Raw genomic sequence first — 21,583 nt, forward strand, 5'->3', positions numbered from 1 at the left:
ATTACTGAATTATTGACTTAAGCTCCTATATCTCGATGAAAAGCTTAGTCTTATTTTAAGTGTACCAAGATGTTTGCACTGGAAACATGACCAGAAATACTAAAATGTAGAATTTTTGCAGCTGCTTCTGTAAGGCTCTGCTCATGGAAAACCTGCTTCCTTCTGTCTAGCAGACAGTGTTCCGCTCTGCCTCAGTTTTCCAGATGAAACTGTCTTTACAGGAGAGCAGCTAATGTGCTAGTATGTTGCTGAACTCTCATATTTGAGCACGAGCGTCTACTTACGTGTCGGTGAACGACAGTCTCGGCCTTCGCGGTTCGGACTGGTCCATCATCGCCTCGGACCACACCTCGGCGTCCGAGTGGCCGTTGGCATGGTAACCATCTCCGCCAGGTTTATCGCAGTGGGAGTCCATGTCCTGAGGCGGAGAGTCCATTGATATTCATAGTTTTGACAATAAAAATCTGCATGACAAGTAGCTGGCCACTTAAACGCTACCGTTCTCCTTCCACTTAGTTTTAACGGCGCAGCCACATTACCGCTCTCTGAGTGTGCCATTAAACTTACAGGTCCTGCATTACCAGGACGTGAATAAATCCAGGCCATTTCATGTTCGCTGACATACAGGGGAACACTTACCCCGCCGTTTCTAGCGTGTGCCGTCGCCTTCCCTTCGCCCCGTTGGTGTCTGTGCGACGAGGCGGCGGCAGAGGACGCCGAGCAGGGCAGCATCCCCACCGCACCGGCCTCCTCGGCGAGGAAGGGGCCGCCGTCGCAGGCCCGCTTGCGGGGGGGCTCATCGGACAGCGGCGACAGCAGCGGGGGCAGCAGCTTGTCGTCACGCCGCCGGGTCTGCTTCCTGTTCAGAGAGCCGCTGAGCGCCAGCAACAAAGATGACAAAGATTAATTCATACGTTCTTATTACTGGTTCACTTGTGTTTATGTATTGAAAACAAAAAAGCAAAAAAAAAATCTGTTTTATGAGTGTAAAAAACTTTACACCCCAAATCCATTTCAAGACAAGAGTGAGACACTGAATACATCCTGTGATTGTGAAGTTTAGCACAGCTAGCATAGCACGAAACTAAAAGGTTTCTGACAAGAAACAGACTGAAGGTACTGAGAAGACATGAGATAGAAATTATGCTGAAATAATGTAGCAATTATTAAATGGTGAGGAAAAAAAACATTCTAGAAGTCGATGTTTCTTTACATATTTTTTAGCTTTGCCTGTGGGTTTGTAAAGGCGGCGTACAGCCGGAAGCCAACGTTTGGGGGAACATAGCGTGGAACAGCAGCAGCTTAAACGAACCTGGAGGAGAAAACCCAGAGTGGAAAAACTCCTGGAGGAGCTTAAAACAACCAGACAAAACTTCTCTCATCATCAGTCTGACTTCTCCTCACTGGACCAGTCGAAGCCATCCAGAGATTTAAATATCACATTTGGAAAACCGTTTCACGGTTTCTGTAACTGTTCTTTTCCTCCCCTTGCTGCACATTCCTGATTATTCCCTCGGCCGCCTCGTTGGAGCTCCGGTGACTCATATTGTTTGTAACACAAGTGATAATATTTTTATGTTTTTCCTCTCCCTGGAAACTCTGGGGGGTTTGATGCAGCTAGAAAGTTGCTGAGCTCACAGAACAGGGCCCCAAGCACCGACATTAGAGATGATATACAAAATAAGGCAGACAAAGACTAATTACTTGCAGTAGAGAGAGAGTGTGTGGGTGTGTGTGTGCGTGTGTGGATATTTGAGGATGTGTGTATGCCTTTGTGCCTGTGTGCAGCATAACTGATGTGTGTTTTGGAAATACTAATTTGCATGCGTAAGGTGTTAAGTTTTCTCCTCCCTAACAGGATATTTTTCTCTCTCCTTATACCTTGTTGAGTTATATACTCACAGTAATATATGGCTTCATGATCAACAGGCTCTTTTATTGCTCTTTTGTTCCCAACACTGAGACAGATCTAATATGAAAAGAGACAAAGCTGCTTCATTTTTATATATGGGCGAGTGTGGGGAGGTTCAAACCAACTCTGCCTTAAGTGAGAATATAATTCTGCCCCATGTTAAATCATTAACTGTGACTAGACAGTTCAGTTTTATTCACCACACCCAGGCTGATTATTTTAAGACTTAAAAATGTAGAAACTGCTTAAACTGGACCTGTCTGACAACCTGAAGTAGGCAAAGAGAAGCTTCCTAGGAGAGGCCTACACACTGAACACTCACAGGAGGGCTGGGCAAGATGGACTTCAAATTTTAGTGCAATATTTTGGGGTACTATTGTGATATAGCTAAAGATCATTATAAAAAGAAAAATCTATATAATCTTTTAGACAACTACATGGTTGTGACTTTATGGCAAAGGAAGTATAGTGCCACAAATCCAAATATTGTTCTTGAAAAATATTCCCATTTACAATAAGCTGCAGGATGAAACTTGCTCAAAAAGAGTGTGGTTTATATCACTAGCTGATGCTACATGGTTAGCGTTGAGGTGCTATCTTAGGTTTGAATAACTTCGCTAATAGGCTAACTCCTTTTAGCACAACTTGAACACATTGCCAGTGTTTTCCAGACCTCATCAGATTATTTCTTAAAAAGTTTCCCCTAATGGGCCAAGAGTAGCAGCCTTGTTGTCCATCGTTGTCCGTGGATGTTGTCAGATTTACAGGCGTACCAGAAATGTGCAAATACAAAGGTTCCACTTTCGCACGTAAAAAACCCCCAAACAAACAGACCAACATGCAATTAATCACGTTAACATTTTACACGTTAAAATGTATACAACTATTTAACTGAACTGCTCCATGCATCCTGCCTGACTTGGAAAGGTGATCATCTGAACCATTTAAGTGAGATCACGACAGGGAAAACATGTTTCACTTTTAATTTCTTCACATTTCATCTCCAGTTGTAAAACCGTACTGCGATGTTTTCCTGAGGTCGATCTGAATCCTTCCTGAGCATCAGAGAGATCAGTCCAGCCAGGGAAACACCTGCCAAACGTCGCAGGAAGCTGCTGACCGAGCCTGATGTTCAGCTTTCGCAGCTTTCCACCGAAAAGCCTCCCGGATGATAAACAGAGGGAGGCGACAATCACACAGTGTCACAGGTTCAACCCCCGGTCACCCCGTCCTCCTCTCCCGCGCCTCTTTAAGCCCCAGATGCTATAAAAATATTTTCTCTGTAGCTGTCACACAGGCGCTTATTTACAGCGACAGGCGGCCTAGTCTGTTTTTAAATAATTCACACGGAGAGCTGGAATTCACGCTTTGTCATTCCTGTGTCACATTGTGAATGAAAGTCGCCTTGTGTGGCAGCTTCATTGGTGCAGCGAGAAATATGAAGCGCTGCCAAAAAGACCCGCTCAGCATTAAAGTCATTGGATAACCTCTCTCTCCCCTGGGGATGGCTTGCTCAGTACGGGGAACAGACAGAGAGCGCTGTCTTCCAGTTCACACCAATCGCTAACACACCACAGATGACGCCTATGACAGAAGGTGTCATCTGTGGCGAAGCCTCTTTACACCACAAGAGCAGTTAAAACAAGGAGCCGAGGACCTGAGCTCAGAACGAGGGAGCCCAGGCGGCAGGGCCTGAACTACGATGAGAAACTTAGGCTGCTTTTTGTTTTCTGGAGGAAAGTAAAAGTGAAGCCCAAAAGAACAAAACAAACCTGAATGTTGTTTATTCTCATCCAACTGAATGTGGCAAAAGGCTTTTAAAAAACTGTAAGAAGCTGATTTGAGAAGTACTTGTTTGGTACAACAGAGTACAGAATTAGAGATGCACAGATATGGACTTTTGGGCTGATATTGATATCTGATGTTTTGGCCTGTAACATGTGATAAATCAATTAATCACATGATAAATTAAAGTGACCTCAGTAACCTTAATTTGCATGATTTATTGTTTTTTCTTTGTCCTGTCTACCAACTAACTGGTTGTTAAAAGTCTTCAGTCTGGTGTTGTGGAGACGACATAATACTCTAGTTTGATATTTAAATGTGTTAAATGTTCATTACAATTTAAAGTTTATTCATCTTTGAGAATGCGTTCTTGCCATTTCCATTATATTACTTGAAAATGGTCTCAAAATAACTATCTTATCGTTTATCGCAATAACTTCTGGGACAATTTATCATCCCGTAAGATTTGTTATCATGACTGACCTACCAATGTTATCATTTCTGTTATGACTGCGAATATATATATTCTATACATCGGATACATTTTCCTGCCCTTTCTAAACTGTGAAACAACGACCACACCATTGATATTACTTCTCTGCTTCTTTTAAACGCCAACAATCCGGCGCTAACTTACTGTCATGGTGACCAAACAAAAACCACATGACCATCCCCCTCCAGAAACAAACAGCAACAAGATGGAAATAAACATTGCTTGTTAATATCGACTCAGTTTGACTCATCAGACCAATACTGATATGTTAAAAAGAGAGGCCGATACTGTTAATGTCGATAATCGTCCCCATGTAGTATAGTTCAGATTTGCAGAGTTTATTTGACCTTCACTACTTGTTTGTGTCTGAATTTGCCTTTATCTATTTAAGTTAGATTAAAATTTACCACAATCTTTAGTTTGTAATAGTCATAGTTATTTTAGTTAATATGAGCATCTCTTAACTTTTAGCACTTTTAATCATCACACCTCATAGCTTTGCATCAGTTTTGCTTTTTGTGTGAGTTATTTTCCCTAATAAATGTCAGCTTGTCTGTAAGCTGGGGGCCCAAACCTGAGGACCAGCAGTAGTACATAGGTGCTCCTAACTGATGGATTGATTGATTGATAGATATCTGGTGTTCCCACATCAGAACTTACTCTGCAGAGCCGCTCTTGTGGTTGTGTATTGGAGAGATGCATGGTGGGAGGAGCAGGCAGTCTTTGTCCAGGCGCAGCTTCTGATTACACTTGACCGATGATTCTCCGTGGTCCAACTGGGAACAGAGGACAGGGACGGTGGGTTAGCTGAGAAACGACTCAACGGTTTGGGGATTAACATGGCCGTAGTTTAATCCATGTCGGCACCTTGTGTTTCCTCTTGCTCTTGCTGGTGTGTTTTTCTGTGGGAGCCACCATGTTTGCGGCCGCCAGCCTTCTGTGTTTACCTCCGCTCTCCAGTCTCTCCGTCCTCCCAGCCAGCCTGGGATTACCCTGCTCCTGCCCAGGGGGGTTATCTAGTACCCCCATGCCCTGACTAATCTTCTCTCGGTCCCTCGCCACAGTCCTCTCCCTTTCCCCAAATCCAAACCTCTCCCTGTCCTCTCTGTCAGTCTGTCTCTCCCGGTCTCCTTGCCTTTCTTTGTCCTTCACTAAATGCTCATTTTCTTCTTCTTGTCTCTCCCCTTTCGTCAGCTTCTGCCTCTCTCTGTCCCTCCCCGCGTTCCCTTCCCGGTCTACAACTCTGATCCTGGCTCTTTCCCCCGCCGTCTGCCCCGGCACCCTGCTGAGGAAGCTCAAGTCGATTTTCACCCACAAACTCTGAACCTCGTGATATTCCCTCAGAGGGGACAGAGCCACGTCGTGTCCCGAGTTTGACGGCGGTGACGCGGGCTCCGCATCCTTCCCCTGCCCTCCGGACCCTCCAGGATCTGGAACCGAGTTCCCAAAGGAAGCACCTATGTTGCTGATGCTCAGCAGGTTGCCGTTGCCGACTACGCCGACGCCGTCTTTGACTCGGAGTCCAGTTCCGGCGAACGTGCCCAGACTTCCCGCCCCTGTGGCAGAGCCGAGGCACGGGAGCAGAGGCGCGTGGTTGTGCGCGTTGACCAGCATATGGGCGCTGATGGCCGAGCGCGTCGTCTGGGCTGGCAGAGACGGGATCTTGGTGGCTTCCTCGCCGTCCGACTGGCATTCCGACGAGGAGGAGGAGGAATCCGTTTCGATGAATTCCCTGGACTTCGGTGTGATTTTGGTGCTGGGACCTCTGTGTTTCCTCTTATCCTATTACATGGATCAACAGCAAAAACAAAACAAAAGAGCAGAGGGACATTTAGTCAGTCATATGAAATCCCACGTAGTTTCACTCATTTCCCTCGGAGCAGGCATGTCAAACTCATTTCATTTTGGGCCACATCAAGATCATGAATGTTCTCAAAGGGACGGTTGTGCCAGAATTTATTGATAAAACTCATTAAACTGCTAAAATATTAACAAACAGCTATCTCTGCATTCAATCAGTACTTCTTCAAGGGGCAGTGTCATGTAAAAAAATTTAAGTTTTTAACATTTCGTCATGTTATCATTTTATTCTCTCTTCAAAAACATTGCTGGAGTGTTGCCTTGATTCTTTCGTGCATGTTTGAGAAAGCACATAATAGTGCGGCAATCTGTTAACTTTGCATGAGAAACCGATAGATGTAATTTGGAAGTTTACAGATTACAATGCTTCAATACAATAATATCAGTTATCTTGAAGGTTGTATTTTATATGTCCCTCTGGAGTCTAGAGGGACATTTAAAAATCCTGACCGTCTTAGAAAAGAGACCCAGCCACAGTGATTGACCCTCTGAAACAATCCGACTCATTTACCACGAATTGATGCCCTCCTAAACTCCCCAACAAAAGAGATCTGCTGTAGACAAACATTATAGTCAAAAACAAAGTCTGTAACTGGATCACCAAACGTGATAATATCATGCAAATTATGCGGCACAAGTTGCCAGCTTGTTCTACTAATCTGTGAAGTGAAAAGAAACATGCTTTGGCTGCGTGACTCCGGATGTCACCGGCGTTCAGCGCGCACGTGTCACACAGCCGAGCGGGCGGCCGTCTGTTTGGCACATGCAAATTAAAAGATGCGTCTAAATGTTTCTTATCTACCAGTTCCTTCACAGATGAGTTTGCTTTTGTTTAGAAGGAAAGCTCGTTTATGAATCCTCGCTGCTTTGAGTTGAGATTTTTGTCTCCTGTGAAAGCAACAAAGCAAACACAGGCTGCACTTTTATGACAAAGATGTAGAACTTTGCTGCGCTTGATGTATTAAAAGTATTCAAACTTTGGATGTTTTAAGGTTTTGTCACTTTAGGACCACAAATATCTGTGTATTTTATTGGCAGTTTTGTATCATAGACAAGTTGTAGTGAAGTATTGCAAAAATTATTTTCTAACTTTTTGGCAGCTTCCCTGTCCCAGCTGAAGAAATTCAAATGCAAGTTTAATCTGTATATAGTTGAATCTTGCATCATCATTTTAGAATTATAGTAGAAATGAAGCCTCAAAAAGTTATTTATTCTAAAAAAAAAAAAACTAAAAAACTTTTATCTAAAATCGTTGAAGATTTAGGCGCGCGTTCATTTTTCTTTATGAACACATCCAAGTTATTGAAAAGAAAACTGGTGCAAGATGTTTAACATGTCAGTGTTTAATCACCAAAAACCTCAACACTGGCTGCTTTTACAGTCACCATAAAATTGTGCAGCTGTAATTATGAAAGTAAATTAGCTTAACGGAAACGCAGCAATTTAGAAAAACCTCTTCAGATAAAGAGTTTTTAGGATGAGGTGGTTTTTCAGCTGTATCAAAATGAGAGTATTTTGCAAAGCTGCAGTGGCAAAACTTTTCTTTGCGTCAAACAGGTTGCATGACCAACAACAGGATGTTACTACTGGAGGAAAACACAAAGGAGACGACAGGAAGTTGTAGGAAGATGATGGTGCAGTAATTTTTAATGTCTTATCACATGATCAGGTTTATTCACATGAGATTCTTATTTAATGAACACATTGAATTGCAAAATTGTTTTTGACATTAGTGGAATGTTGACAAAGTTTTGTGCAAATTTGTTATGGAAATGCAGCTAATGACTCCTGATTTATCATGCCAATGAATTTTTTGTAACAATTCAGCAAAACCTTTTTTCTGTCTCTTCATCTGCATAAATCCTGGTTGAGCCACGTAACTAAAGCTATGATCTATGATTCTCATTTGAAAATGCCATCTTCATGCTGGAAACCAAAGCGTCTCCGTCAGAATGCGTGAACAATTTGCTACACATGCCGGACCCGGTGCTGAGTTTTCCAGATGTTGGAAAGCGGCGGTGAAGCGTTTTGAGCGACGAGCCGACGCTGACCTGGTTCACAGTGACAGCAGGAAGAGGTGCGGGGGTCTGCTGCAGCGCTGCTGGTGGAGTGGCTGAGCTGGTGGCGCTGCGAGGCTCTTTCCTCGGGGCCGTCTTCCCGCTGAGAGGCTTCCCCCGCAGCCTGGGGGGGTTCTGGTGCTCCAGGAGAGGCGGCAACAGGTCCTTCTCTCTCGCCGCAGGGCTAGTTAGAGGAGACACAAACAACAGGAAGCGCGGCGCGCCGAGTTAAGATCAAGCCGGCAGCAAGGCGCGGCGACCCCGGTTACTGATTGCTGACAAACAGCTGAGCAGAATGTTTGCCTGGGCTAACTCCAGGGGGCGAATGGGTGTTCGAAATGGAAAACTAGATAAATAAATAAATGCAACGGGGTGAAATAATTGAAAACAGCATGTGTTTAACTGAACTAGTCGGGAAGTTTAGGATGCAAGAAAGGAGAGGAATAAGAGAGTAAGGGAGAGAGAAATGGGAAAGGAAACAGGAAAGTGGTTTTGTTCTGCTAATTGGCCTGAAGTCCAGCTGAGCAACGAGTTCAACGTTGGTTCCACTAAATCCACTGTGGGAAATTACAGTCCTGAAAACCTCAGACTAAATATTAATCCACTACATTATGCTTTGCACACACTCATCATCTGCAATCATTTCCTTGGATTTTTGAGCTTTTTATAATGCATTTGATAAACAAGAAGTGTGTGATGTTTTTCCCCCAAACCCACCGTGGATCTACTCTGACCAAAAGCTCTAAGTAGCCTTTACTTCCAACTCTGGGTGAATATTTGATCCTTCTTCTAGTCAGAAATGGTAAAACTGATTACGGTTGAACAGTTTCCTGATCTCGGTTTTTACTACAACCCATAAACAGGAAAAGGCCACAGCCATTCCTGAAGGTTAATGTTAGCCTGATTTATCCACTCTAAAACCGGCTTGAGAGAATGTGTGTTTGGAATTATTGTCTTGTTGACACACACACACACTTGTGTCTGAGTTTCAACCATTTTGACTAAACTTTCTGTTTCAAATGAAAGGAAACTGCTAACATGGCTTCTACAGGTTTCACCAACTCAAATTTAAGATGTTTTTAAAAGACCATTACGAATGAGATTAAAGATCTGTATCATGACAAAAGAAAAATCACATTTTGTATAGAGCCAAGCTTTTTTTTGCTCAGAATGCACATAGCATCATACAACAGAAGTGAGCCAGTGGCAAAGAGAAACATCGTCCAGCCAACCAGCGATCATTTACCAATAGACACATATAAAGCTAGATGGCTAGCAAAGGCAATTTAACAGCTAGTTAGCAGTAGCCTCAGTCAAAGAACGGATAGAAAATGTCTGCGTGCGACTCAAATGAACATCTTGGCTTAGGAGAGAGGTGATTACATACACACACACACACCCACACACACACCCACACACACTTCTTTTAAATTCACCCAGGGTGTCAATCATGTAAGGACCCCCTCTTTCCTAAGCTAGTCTTCATACATCCTTAGAGTCTTAAGTTCACATATCTAAAATTAAGGCCTTAAAATGTCTTAAAGTTATACAAAAATTAAGTTGGCATTAAATACCTTAATCACAGGTCTTAAATGTTGTTGTGGTTTGACCATTTAATCTTGTATATTCTATGTAGTTTATTTTTCTCATGAAACTTTTCTCAGGCAAAATGTTTGAGTGGCGCACACACAGAGACATCTCAGATTGTTTCACTTAAAATAAATACTTTTTCATTAATATTAAGGAATTATTGCCTTACAACAAGCTTCTGTTTCTTACTGAAAAGTTACTTGTAACCTAGTTTTGTCTTATTTCAAGTTTACTAAGACATTTGCACCAGATCAAAAACACTTGGTAGGATTTTATGTTCTGCAGTGCAGCCGGGGTTAAATTTCCAGCCACAGCTCTTTGTTCTCTGATCTTAGGGGTGAAACGTTATTTATGTGGTAATTTGTGTTTTGATCTATTGACCAATATCAGAACAACATAGTCCTCCTACTCATTAAAATATTCCAGGAACCCTCCTGTTGATGATCATCATCTGTTGGTTCTTTCCTCTCTTTGGGAATTAAAAATCCCTGTAACCCTTAAAAGTCTTTATTCTAACTTCGTGTTAGCTGCCTGGTTGGAGTGTGTGAACTTATTTAGCCTCCAGCAGTGTCTGGACTCCTGCTGGTTCTGAGAGGCGTAAAGCAGCCGGCTTCGTCCTCTCCTCCGTTACCTGTGCTGGTTGGTCCGGCTCCATGCCTGGTTCTGGTTCTCCTCCACGCTGCTGGACCTCTCGGCCCGGTGCGGCTGCTTCTTCCCGGTGGTGTTCCTCCTCGGGGCCTGGACCTCCTGCCCCGACAACAGGCCTGGCGACAGCCTCATCTTCGACCTCTGACCCTCCCCTGAGGCCTTCTGGCCCAGCTTGGCTTTGGCCTTCTCCCTGCCCGGGCTGAACGGAGCAGAAACAACAGTTCACCTCTACTGACACTTTGCTGAGCGGCCGGAGAGGATTCCTTTGAAAAGAAAACACACGAACCAGAAGCCGGTCCTGCTGTCTTTGTGCTCCGCCGCGGGAGCAGCGGAAACAGGTGTGCTGCTGGACCCACAGGGCTTGGTCTTGGCAGCGGTGCCCACTCCTGGTGCTTCATTCCTGGGAGAAAATGTTTGCGGATCCTGGCTGATGGAGCCTTAACAGATTGACCCAGGATTAGTTTGTTTTTTTTGTTTTGAGTTTAGTTTTGCTCTCCACTAACCTGCGCCATGATGCTCCTGCTGTGCAGGGACCAGCGGTTTGGTCTGAGCCTGGACTTTGTTCAGCCAGCTGTCCAGTTGCCACTTGTTAGTGGAAGGGGGCTCTGGCTGCAAAGAGGACAAAAAAACCCAAAACAAAACTTCATTAATATTTCAGTAGGTGCTCTCCGCAGCTCCTGCACTTTATCAGAGCGGAATCATAACTAAATTTCCTTTGGTCATAAACAAGTGAGAAACTCGGCGCGCCTCTAAAAATAATGAAACCATCTCCGGATGAAGAATCTTTACAGAGGAATGTAAAAGTATTGCGTTCCTTGTGGTTATTGTATCACGCCGTGCTGGAAGCTCTTTATCGCATGTGAGGAAGCTGCAGCACTGCCGTCGTTTTCTCCCCCCGTGTTTCTGCGTTTCTCTCAGTGTGTTAGACCGCATAAGCCTATAAAAGCAGGCAGCGTCGAGCCATTAAAATAATGTGATAACTAATGGCATCACTCGCTCCTCTGCAGTTGGGATCTTTATGGCTTTCGGAGCAGCGCCGCGGGACGAGGCGGCTTAGCGACCGTCCGGGTCGGAGCGAAGCAAACAGTCGGTGGATCAGCGAGAATAAAAATTTAAAGTCCAACTTGCTTTTCAAGATGTTAACTAAATTTTGGACACTTGACTTGTATTCTTATTTTTGGGGGGATAGTTCTGCCTCATGAAGTTGTTGAAAAAGGCAATCCTGGAACGCAACTTTTCCACCTGAATCTGCACAGCAGCTCATGTATTCATCTACCTGTGAGAATACGGCAGCCAACATGAGTGGCAACTTATTGTTTTCTATTAGTTTGTCATAGATTGCCTCAGTTCCCTTAAATTGGTAGCATATGAGTAGCAGAAGACACAATGAAAAACAACAATAACAGCCTGCAAACAAAGATTAAACAGAAGTTCTGCCTTATTTTTGAATGATTAGCTTATGGGGTTATTCAGCTGCTCCTTTTTCTAACTTCCTGTTGCAGATAGCTGTGCTGTAGTGATAACATTGTCAAATTTGCACTACAGCAAATACTTCGCTGTTTTTTGTGAATATATACATGTTCACAACCCCACCCAACAATAATCTTTTAGAACATTTTTTGTTTTTTAATTACTGAAGAGAAAAAAACAAAAACAAATTAAGTTAGAAATCTTTCTTTGCTCACTTAAGAACCTTCAATTCAATTGTATTTAAACATTTTACATTTACTGTAAGCATGCCAACACAAACAGTTCATGTTGGATGTTTACATATAATAATCTTCATCATTCAGACCATTTTGGATTCTAAACACTTATTTGAGAATGTATTGTTATAAATACAATTTTCTTGTTACAAACTAATAAACATTGAGAGCACAAGTTTGAGTATATTACGGATTTTCTCTAGTCCACACAAAGTACACATTTAACACAGACTCAAATCTATAAATTTTGATAAATGCTCGTCAACAAGTTGCAGAGAAATCATCTGCTTCTTTTGCAAACAGTAAGCGTCCTATGTAGTCTTACTAATTTACTTTTTTATTGCTCAAAATTTCCTGTGCAAATCATACACAGTAATATTATAATAATACACTCTGTAAACATTTGCACTGTTATGTTTGCTGTTTTTTTTTTTATAAGGACTCAAATGGAAGAGACATAATGCAGTTTGGAATTTAAAAATGGCAGAAACGTAAAATAAAGACAGGAGGAGCATCAACATGAGAACCAAGAGAAGAGCAACAGTAGAATCCAGTATTGAGAGAAAAACCAAGGAGCTTAATACTCTGGAAATCTGAAGAGTAACATGGAAAACAGGTGCAATCACCAGAAAGCAGAGCAGCTGGGGACAATCTGGGCAGAGAACTGAGATGATGAATAATGGGCACAAGAGAAACTGAATGGACACAATGAGGATCTAACTAATCTAAGTTAAATGACTTCAGAGACTAAACCTAAATACACAGAGCAGAATACCTAAACATTCAATATCATGGAATGAACTAATATGGAGAGACACTGATAAAGCTGAAATAATTAAAATGCAAACACAGGAGAGAACCAAAACTCAGACAGAAGTGGACTATAACCTGTTCTTCATAAATCTGACTGAATATTTGAAATATCATGGCTACTGGGACACACTTTAAAGGAGCAGTATCACATGTTTTCCAGGCACATTGTGCCATTTCATAGCACAACCAAGTAAATGTTACCCTGGTTGCACTAAGACATAGCTGTAAATATGCTACATACAGTATACTAAGTATTACTTAAAAGAAATATTAGTTTGTGATTTAACGCCTTGAAATTGGGCCTCTGTCTCTTTAAGAAGCTCCTGCTCTTTCTGGAACTCCTCCTTCAGGAAGTCATCACAACATGGCTCCTCTATTAACCATTTAGCAATGTTTTTACCAGCGTTGCTCTGAGAAGTAGCTGGTATGTTGAGCTCAGCAGACGCTCAGTTCCACCAGGTGTTTGCTAATTGCTGCTGGCTAGTCTGCAGGAGCTGAGTGGGGGAGTTACAAATGCTTGGAAACTGCAGCTCCAACGAGCAGCTGCGTCTCAAAGGCGGTGCTGGGTACCCCCTGAACCCCAGGCATTTTTGCACAGCTTCATGGTTGCCATAGAGATGAAAGGATTTCTCAAACATGCATCAAAGACTCAAGGCAGAAATCCATGTATGTTTTTGATCAGGGGATAACATTATAACATGATGTAAAGCTCAAAAAAGTCAATCTTACATAACTCTGCCCCTTTAGGCTCTCACTGTAAATGTGAGCCCATGTCATACTTTACCTCTGGACTGTTTGTACGGGAAGCCTGGTTGTAGTCGCTGTCACTGGAGCTGCTTTCCGACTCGTCCGTGTCAGACTCGGAGCTGCTCTCCGATTCGCTGCTGCTCCCTGACGCACCGCTACAGAACAGGAAAGGAAGGAGGGGGGGGGGAAAAAGAGAAAAGGACGACAACATGTCACAACGCCAACAAACCAAAACCGTTGTAACAAGACGGCGACGAGGCACACTGATGGACTCTGGCGCTGGTAATGAGGCGCGTGTCAGAAAAGCTCTAGAACGAAGTTTCAGACTGCTAAAATGAATCGTAGGAAAGTTTTAAAGTGCTTGACGGCTAGAATAAATCCAAAGATGGAAAATGGTTCAGTTTTTCAGCTTAGGTTCTTTTTTTGTGTGTGTGTTTATCGATTCCAACCATTCAAAGTAAAGTTCCTTTTCCATTAGACTAAAAAAAAAAAAAAAAAAAAATAAGTCTGTTTAAAACATAAAGATCTCACTACAGTAGCCAACACATTTTCTTTGCTGCTGTAAAATAAAACTTGGCTGTCTGTTTTTATTCATCCTGCCAGTGAATTACAGTCTGTATACCAAAGGCTCTTAAGTCACATCTGTGAGATATATGCTGCATCACATGTACCAGCAACACTAATATCTAAGATATGAACATGACAACTTTATGATGAAGCCTTCCTGCGGGGGTACTCACTTTACATCCGAACTTTACAGTGCGCAGGCATTATTTTTTAGGAGCTCCACATGACTAACTGCGCCATATTGTAAAGCCATTTTATCCTCAGGCTGTGAAAACAAAACAAATCCATCAGAGAGCGAGAGATAGCAGGAACATTAAGAGAAGCCAAATCAAACGTTTCTAGGAAAAGAATGTAATTTTGTGCTTGGCAACATAAAATGTCCTGGAAGGCAGCAGAAGACAGAATAATCTCCTTATACCATCAAGAGAGGAATATTATTGTTAGTCTGCTATAAAATGAAGATTTTTACCAGCATGAAAGCATTTTTTTTTTCTCATACACACACCTTCCCTCCCATCAGCTATGTGAATCTCAACATCAGTCCAGACTTTATGAAACATTTTTAATAGCCAGAAAAGACCTGGAAGAGAGTAGTGTAGTGATCCAATTGCATCAGAGGGACGGGGAATAAAGAACGGGAATAGGCTTAAACATGATGGATTGGAAGGTTGGATATTGGTTTGAATCAATCTGAAATCAAGCTAGACAGGCTGTGGTTGCTTCTAAATCTAAAACCAAAGCCAGTTGAATAAACCTTCAACTGAGGAGGAAAATCAAGTTGAGTCCATACAGCGAATTTTAAGCACTCAATGTGCTTAAAAGGAAATAATACATAGATAAAAAAAAAAAGTCCAAATAAGCTTGAGAAAACAGTCCTGTTTTAAAGCAAGGTACTGGACAACGCTAAATGGGACCGTGATGATGTCATGTCCTGTTGTGGTTTATTAGAAGACAGACTGAGCAGTTGGTTTAAAAGGTTTTATAAACTCCAGTGCCCTCTATTGGACCGTTTCAATCAAGAAAGAGGGCCTAAAAGAGGACAAGACAAGCGGCGAGGACAAGCAACGCAAACCCGCTGCTTCCGGCTGCTTCGCGCAGCGCCCCACAGTTTCTTTAACTGCAGTCTTGATAAACTAGAGAGCCGAGCAAGATGGCGGCATGAGTGGTCGTTCTTTGCAAGCTCTCCCGAGATTGTCTGGACAGGGAGCTGTTATTGCTGCTTTAACGCAGGGAAGCATTTATTCTGAGACCTTCTTTAAATATTGTGCTTAATAAAGCTGCTTAAAAAAGACGTCCTGAAAATTTCCATTTTATATCCATGCTGAAATGAAAGAAATACAAGAAAAGTTGGCAGAAACCGTCAGGAAAGTTGAGAAATCAGGAAAAAAAAAGGTGTTGCAAATGGAAAACAAGCTGCTCAAACTTTCACGTTATAAAAGAAGATGGGACTTGCGGCTTTTGGGAATAAATGAAGAAGAAGGAGAAGATGTTCGTAGCAAGGTTATTTCCATTTGCCAGAAGACAGCGGCCAGGATGCAAAGAAAAACTACCAGACGTCATCGACAGCGTCCACCGGCTGGGTCGCGTTACAGGCACGGGTCGTCCTGGAGAAGTGATGATCCAGTTCTCCATGAGACCCTACAGGGATACGGTGTGGAAGGAGGCCAAGCAGTCATCTTTTCTGAAATCAAGCAACCTGCGCTTCAATGAGGACTTCTCCCCAGAGGACCGTCAGAGAAGAAACAGCTTTCTACCTCGGTCCCAGAGCCTTTGTTATTGACAAAGGAGGAAAGAGGAAAGAACTTGAACCTGCTAATGACTAGAAGACATCTTGAGAATCAGAACCAACAGTTAAGTAATGACATTAAATATTGAGAAAGCTCCGTTTATTATATCATTTTTCTGTTGGGAGAGTTTGTTAGATTTTTCTGTAACTCAATTTTCAGGGTTAGAAGCTACAACTCTTAGTAGCATTTCTTTTTTTTTAAAGTCATTTCACTCAATGCTCGAGGGTTAAGGAACATTAAAAGAAAGGCAACGTTTTTATATCTTAAAAATTTTAAAGCAGATTTCTGTTTTATCCAAGAAACTCATTCAACTGCAAATTATAATTATAATTACCAAATTCTGGAAAACTCAGTGGGGGGACGAACTATGGCTGGCACATGGCTCCACTCAATCAGCAAGAGTGGCAATATTACCAAACAACTTCAGTGGAGATGTATTATGTTCATTCTTAGACACATATGGACATTTTACTTTATTAGTTGTATCAATAAATGAAGACATTTTTTTGTTGGGTTCTATATATGGGTACAATACCAAAGCAGAAAATATGCAACTTTATGTTAGATTAAGTAATGGGGTGAATTACTTATGTGGTAAATATCATAATATGAATATTATTATTGGTGGGGACTTCAATTCAACTCTTAATGAAGCATTAGATAGATTTCCTCCAAAGGCTAATGCAAATCCAAACACAGTTCTAGAAAACTTTATGTCAACCTTTGGCCTGATTGATGTATGGAGGCAAAAAAATAACTCCAAAGTTGAATTTACATGGCAGAACAAAACAGGCTCCTTTAAATCAAGAATTGATTTCTGGCTGGTGTCTGATTTAATAGCTGATGAAATTAAGTCAGAGATTCTTCCAGCTCATTTATCAGACCACAAGCTTATTTTAATTGAAAAAACTAAATTAAACCAGTATGGAAAAAATAAAATTACAGCTTACTGGAAACTCAACTCTTCACTGTTAGAAAACAAAACAGTAGAAGAAAACATTAAGCAAATAATTATAAAGTATTGGAATACAGCTTGCAGTCAGAAGGAATTTAGTAAAAATTGGGAACTCCTAAAATATGAACTTTGAAAAATGTTTAAAACTGGAGCTGAGATTGCTAAAAGAAAAAGGAAAGTAGAATCAGAAGGAATAAAATAAATTATCTTATTGAACAATGTTCTGCCAGAAAATATATCTGAAGAACAAAAGATTAGATTAAACCATTTACAACTGAACCTGGACAATATTTACATTTCCAAAGCTAAAGGAGCGTACATCAGATCGAGACAGAAATGGTTAGAAGGAGGAAAAAACTCTTCTTATTTTTTTAGATTAGAAAAAACCCACCAAATATCTAACAGTATTATGAAACTTCAAATCAATAATAATATCTGTGAAGACCCTGTTCAAATCTCTTCTTACTGTGAAACTTTTTTCCAAGAACTTTATCAGTCAAGATGTTCTGATGAAACTGTCACACAATTTATTAACTCTCTGAATAAAATGCAACAAATTAGTAAAAATAGTAAAGAACAATGTGATCCCTTGATTACACTTGAAGACATCCAAATGTCCATCAATAAATTAAAGCTAAATAAATCACCAGGTACTGATGGCCTCAATGCAGAATTTTATAAAAAGTTTTCAGATCAGCTATCACCATTTTTACATCAAGTTTATCTTGAAAGTTTGGATTCTGGATCACTTCCACCAACAATGACCCAAGGTCTGATTACACTGATCCCTAAACCACTAAAAGACAAACTTCTTCTGGATAACTGGCGACCAATTACATTACTACAAAATGACTATAAAGTTATTGCAGGTTGTATTGCTACAAAAATTAAGAATACTCTTGAAGATGTGGTTGATGAAACTCAGTCTGGATTCATACCAGGTAGACATACAGTACAGACCAAAAGTTTGGACACACCTTTTAATTCAATGAGTTTCCTTTATTTTCATGACTATTGACATTGTAGATTCACACTGAAGGCATCAAAACTATGAATAACACATGTGGAAATATGCACTAAACAAAAAAGTGTAAAACAACTGAAAATACTCCTTATATTCTAGTTTCTTCAAAGTAGCAACCTTTTGCTGTGATTACTGCTTTGCACACACTCTGCATTTTCTTGATGAGCTTCAAGAGGTCGTCACCTGAAATGGTTTTCACTTCATAGGTCAACCTGCCCTGTCAGGTTAATAAGTGGGATTTCTTGCCTCATAAATAGTCATGAAAATAAAGAAAACCCATTGAATTAGAAAGGTGTGTCCAAACTTTTGGTCTGTACTGTACATATATAAATAAATAAATAAATAATAATTTTTTTTTTTAAAAACCGGCAGTCTTAGCTCAGTGACGCAGCTGCAGTAGATGTCACGGTCGGACAACGGAGAAGCGACGGGGTTGTCTTGTCAGCCCTCATTTTCAGAAACCGCGAAAAATAAAAAGAGATTTAAAAAAAAATCCAACTAATTAAAGCGCAGTACGCGGGGTCCGCTTGACCCGTTAATAATGAATAAAAATGTACAACTTACTTGTCATGGAGTTAGAGCAATGAACTATAAAATCCAGCAGTTTAGATAGTGAGTCCGAAGCAGAAAATAAAAAAACCCCAGATGAGCTATGCTAATCAGAGTAGATGTGCTACAGGTGTGACAGGAAGCAGGAACCTGAGGGGGAGGGGCTAATTAACACAGAGGGAGATGAACTAAGAGCCAAAGGAACGACAAACCAAGGGGAAGAGACTAAGGCAGACCAAAGAGAAACAGATTCAAATACTCAAAGGACAGAATACAAGAATAAACAAAGAAACTGAAATGAATGAAGTTTCATGGCATCAGCTTAGTAACTATAATGAGCCCAGAGAAAAGAGCTGAATAGAGATTTAATGAACAGAAATGCTGGAGCTTAAAAAGCTTGTCTGGAATAAACTAATATAGCGGTCGGATAATTCAAAGCTTTAAAAACAATCAGCAGCATTTGAGAATGAATTCTCTGTTCTGGAAGCCATTGTGTAGAGATTTAAAAATGAGAGAGAATCTTAGGATAAATACAAAAAATAACAGCAAAAAACCCCCAAAAAACACATTTTCTTACAAGAAAAACAAACAATACATGTTTAACTTACAATTACATTAAGAAATTGTCATAAATTCTCTTTAACCTCACTGTTTTAATTATAGTTTTATTTTAATGATTTCCATATGAGCCACATATTTCACTGTCTTGCTTGAACTGATTGTTTTTTTTTTTTAAATCTTGATCAACAGATACATTCAGTAAATTAGAAAATTATTAAAAAGTCAATTTATTTCAGGAATTATATCAATAAGCGAAAGACATTATGTCTATTAATTCCACACAAATGGGTGTTTGAAATACTTTATTTCTGTTAATTATGATGATTTTCTGCTAACAGCCAATGGAAACACAGCATTTCTAACTAGAATATGAAGAGTGTTTAATGCCTGCTTAAAGGTTACTTTCAAAAGGTGATTTTAATGTGACAAACAGGACTCAATATGATGTAAATTCTAACTTACTAAATATTACTTTACCAGGATTTGAGTGCTTAATGTAAGAGGTGTTGTGACTAAGATGTAAATAACCCCGGATATAGACACTGGCAGGTAAAAAAAAGGATTTCAGATCAGTTTTTTTCAGCGGCCAGTTGTGTTTTTATTGCATTTCAAAAAGAGCCGGTGATCAAAGACGGCAAAGCTAATTCACAAAATGTTTAGCGAGTGATAAAGGGTCTAATAAAAGCTCTATTAACACACATAAACACGGCACTCCCAGCCTGTTGGGTTGCGTTACCCTCTGTGGCGTTTCGCCCGCCCTTGTGTTCATCCATCCCTCCGCGCCGCCTTAAATGGCTTCCTGCAGGCAACCTGCTCGTCCCGACCCTGACAACACACACACACACACACACACACACGCGCGCGGCGTGCCTGCAATTATGTGTAGCTCTCTTTGTGTGAGAGCGCACGTTATTTCAGTTCAAGGCTGCCATCACAGCAGGCACCAATCTGTGTGAGCAGTGAAGCAGCAAATCCATCAACTGTTCCTCCGGCAACACACACATACGCACGTACACACGCGCACACACGCGCGCTCGGAGTGACGGATACTGTATGAATGCAGTGTATGCGCTGTGTTTCTTCTGTCATTACTCATCTATTCGCAGAAGCCCTCTCCCTCCATCTTTCAATTCCAATCAAATTTTCTCCTCACTTTGCTCTATTAATATTCCAATTGAAACAGCAACCAGTCAAAACCCAAGAGTACAAACACATGTGTGTGTATGTGTTTGGTCACCTAATGCACCGAGTTCTGAGTTCAAAAGGTGGAAAATTTTAAACTTTTGAAACTCTGAAATTTTCTAAAAAGAAGGACATATCGGAGTCTCAAAAGTGGACATTTTTTTACTTTTGAAATGTAGAAATTTTTAGAAAAAAAACGGGAAATTATTGAGATTGATCTCAAAATGTTGGAGGATTTGAAAGTCTCATATTTGCTAGAAAATCTAGAAATCTTAAAAGAAAACTCAGAAATTTCCTTGCTTTTTCTAGAAAGTTTCCAAGATCAGTCTCAAATTAAGAAAAAAAATTTTTTGGAAGCAAATTTTGGACTTTTCAAACTCAGAAATTCCCTTTATTTCTAGAAATTTTTGAGATTCATTTTAAAATGGTGGATATTTGCTCTACCTTTCCCTGAATGGCCCTAATGCGGCGTCGTACTAAATCAAGACTGACATCATAACAGTGAAACAGAAAATGTCTCAGATAATAAGTGATTATTTTATTGCATTGTTCAGCCACAAACACAGATATTTACGCTGCAGCAAAGAAATGTGGGGATTTGTTGATTTTGAGGGAATTTCCAAGATCGCAGAATTCAAAACTCCAGGTTTGGTTTGTGGATGTTGGCACGATCCTTGTGTTTCCACACAATCCTTGGCTTGTATTCTGGGGCTGATATGAACATTTGATCGTTGGGATGAGACCCTTCGTTTCTTTCCTAAACAACAATCTCTACATTCTCCTCCCGTTTATACTTTTGAAGAACAACCCAGATTTGTCGAGATCCAAAATTCTGCTCCTGATATTTTAGTCTTTTGGTTTTTTTGATAAGGTAACACAAGAAAGCAGTTTCGTCTCACAAATATATCCAGAGGATGTGGTTCAAACTCAATGAAATTTGATCTGAATTTATGTCAGAAAATGAAAAGAAAATGGCGTTGAATCGTTTTGTTGAGTGTATGGAAATATCGGCCTTCGACTTTACATAAGAGGTTGTTTTTTCTTTTAATCAGGCACTTGGTAGCTGCATAATGAGCTCTCCACAAACCAGAATACGACAACCGATTGTTCTTTCTCACAACTTCCACATGAAAGAGTAGGAAGGAAGCATCTTGGTACGAATGTTTGTGTTTGTCCACCAGATTACTGTTTCTGCCTGAAATTTTGGTGCAGGGATTTAGCTTTATGAAAAACACTGGAAGTTATGATAGCAGCTGCTATGAAAACACTCACTGACAGAGGAGCAAAACAATGAGCTGAAAGAGGAGCTTAGAGGAATCCCACAATACAGAGGAGGATGACTGTCCG

General features: G+C 40.8%; 1 protein-coding gene across 2 annotated transcripts in view; it reads right to left on the bottom strand.

Moving 5' to 3' along the window:
- Positions 1-21,583, bottom strand: part of aff2 (AF4/FMR2 family, member 2) — a 204,343-nt gene that overhangs the window by 13,121 nt on the left and 169,639 nt on the right. For both annotated transcript variants that reach the window (XM_028009016.1, XM_028009015.1), the window contains exons 11-19: positions 13,649-13,766; positions 10,849-10,954; positions 10,632-10,782; positions 10,329-10,544; positions 8,102-8,291; positions 5,058-5,972; positions 4,851-4,966; positions 640-874; positions 285-418 (exon numbers count right to left, since the gene is read on the bottom strand). In XM_028009016.1, the coding sequence (XP_027864817.1) occupies positions 285-418; positions 640-874; positions 4,851-4,966; positions 5,058-5,972; positions 8,102-8,291; positions 10,329-10,544; positions 10,632-10,782; positions 10,849-10,954; positions 13,649-13,766 (2,181 nt within the window). The remainder of the gene's footprint in view (positions 1-284; positions 419-639; positions 875-4,850; positions 4,967-5,057; positions 5,973-8,101; positions 8,292-10,328; positions 10,545-10,631; positions 10,783-10,848; positions 10,955-13,648; positions 13,767-21,583) is intronic.

Source organism: Xiphophorus couchianus, chromosome 23, assembly GCF_001444195.1.
Source record: "Xiphophorus couchianus chromosome 23, X_couchianus-1.0, whole genome shotgun sequence".
NCBI classification, from domain to species: Eukaryota; Metazoa; Chordata; class Actinopteri; order Cyprinodontiformes; family Poeciliidae; genus Xiphophorus; species Xiphophorus couchianus.